This window comes from Sphaeroforma arctica (genome assembly GCF_001186125.1).
Source record: "Sphaeroforma arctica JP610 unplaced genomic scaffold supercont1.12488, whole genome shotgun sequence".
NCBI classification, from domain to species: domain Eukaryota; class Ichthyosporea; order Ichthyophonida; genus Sphaeroforma; species Sphaeroforma arctica.
The window spans coordinates 1-730 of NW_014028070.1; the positions used below are offsets into that span (position 1 = coordinate 1).

General features: G+C 38.1%; 1 protein-coding gene across 1 annotated transcript; it reads right to left on the bottom strand.

Moving 5' to 3' along the window:
- Window positions 1-84: 84 nt before the first annotated feature.
- On the bottom strand, window positions 85-563 carry SARC_17864 (hypothetical protein; the record flags this gene model as incomplete). Its single annotated transcript, XM_014288047.1, has 2 exons — window positions 85-189; window positions 543-563. Coding segments are annotated over 2 exons (126 nt in total), but the record flags the coding sequence as incomplete, so codon positions are not given.
- Between the last annotated feature and the right edge of the window lie 167 nt (window positions 564-730).

Below are 730 nucleotides of genomic sequence, written 5' to 3' on the forward strand. Positions count from 1 at the left end.
TGTGTGTGTGTGTGAAAACAAATAATATACACGCGTATGTATATATAAGTATATAAGTATATTGTTTGGCACGCGCTAGCGTACCTGTATGGCTTCTTTCTCTCTGGATTCTAACCTGACATCCTTTTTCTTGTTGTTGAACAGACCCCCCTTGTTCTTTTTGTGCCTCTTCTCCATATCATAAATTTCCTGATATAAAGTTGACCAATGAAAAGCGGACTTTGTTAAAACAGTCATAAACACAGCCCACTACTTAGCAACTCGAAAATAGACACTATCGCCAATGCGAGGGATATTTGATTTATCGACAGCATCGTTAAACGCTTTGACGTGTATATGTATCTAATCAATCAATTGTCTTTCAGTTAGTGAGTGTAGTACCTTGTAGTATACGTTGCTGTGTTAAGTATTAGCTTATTCAAATGTTTTCCTATCTAATCAATCAAATGTCTTTGAGTTCGAGAGTGTGGTACATTGTATTATACGTTGCTGTGTATATGTATTAACACGTGCAAATGTCTTTGACTTAGAGAGTGACATACCTTGGCTTGACGCGTGGCCATGTTCTTGGCCTCGATCTTCTCATATCGCGCGATGTCTGTGTTCTCTTTTATGTGCCAATCCTTCAGCGCCTGTTCAGAAAATTGAAAACAATTGGAAATGGAGACAACGGAAAAGTAAATCCGACACAACAATAGAGCGATGTGCACGTACATAGGATAAACATATA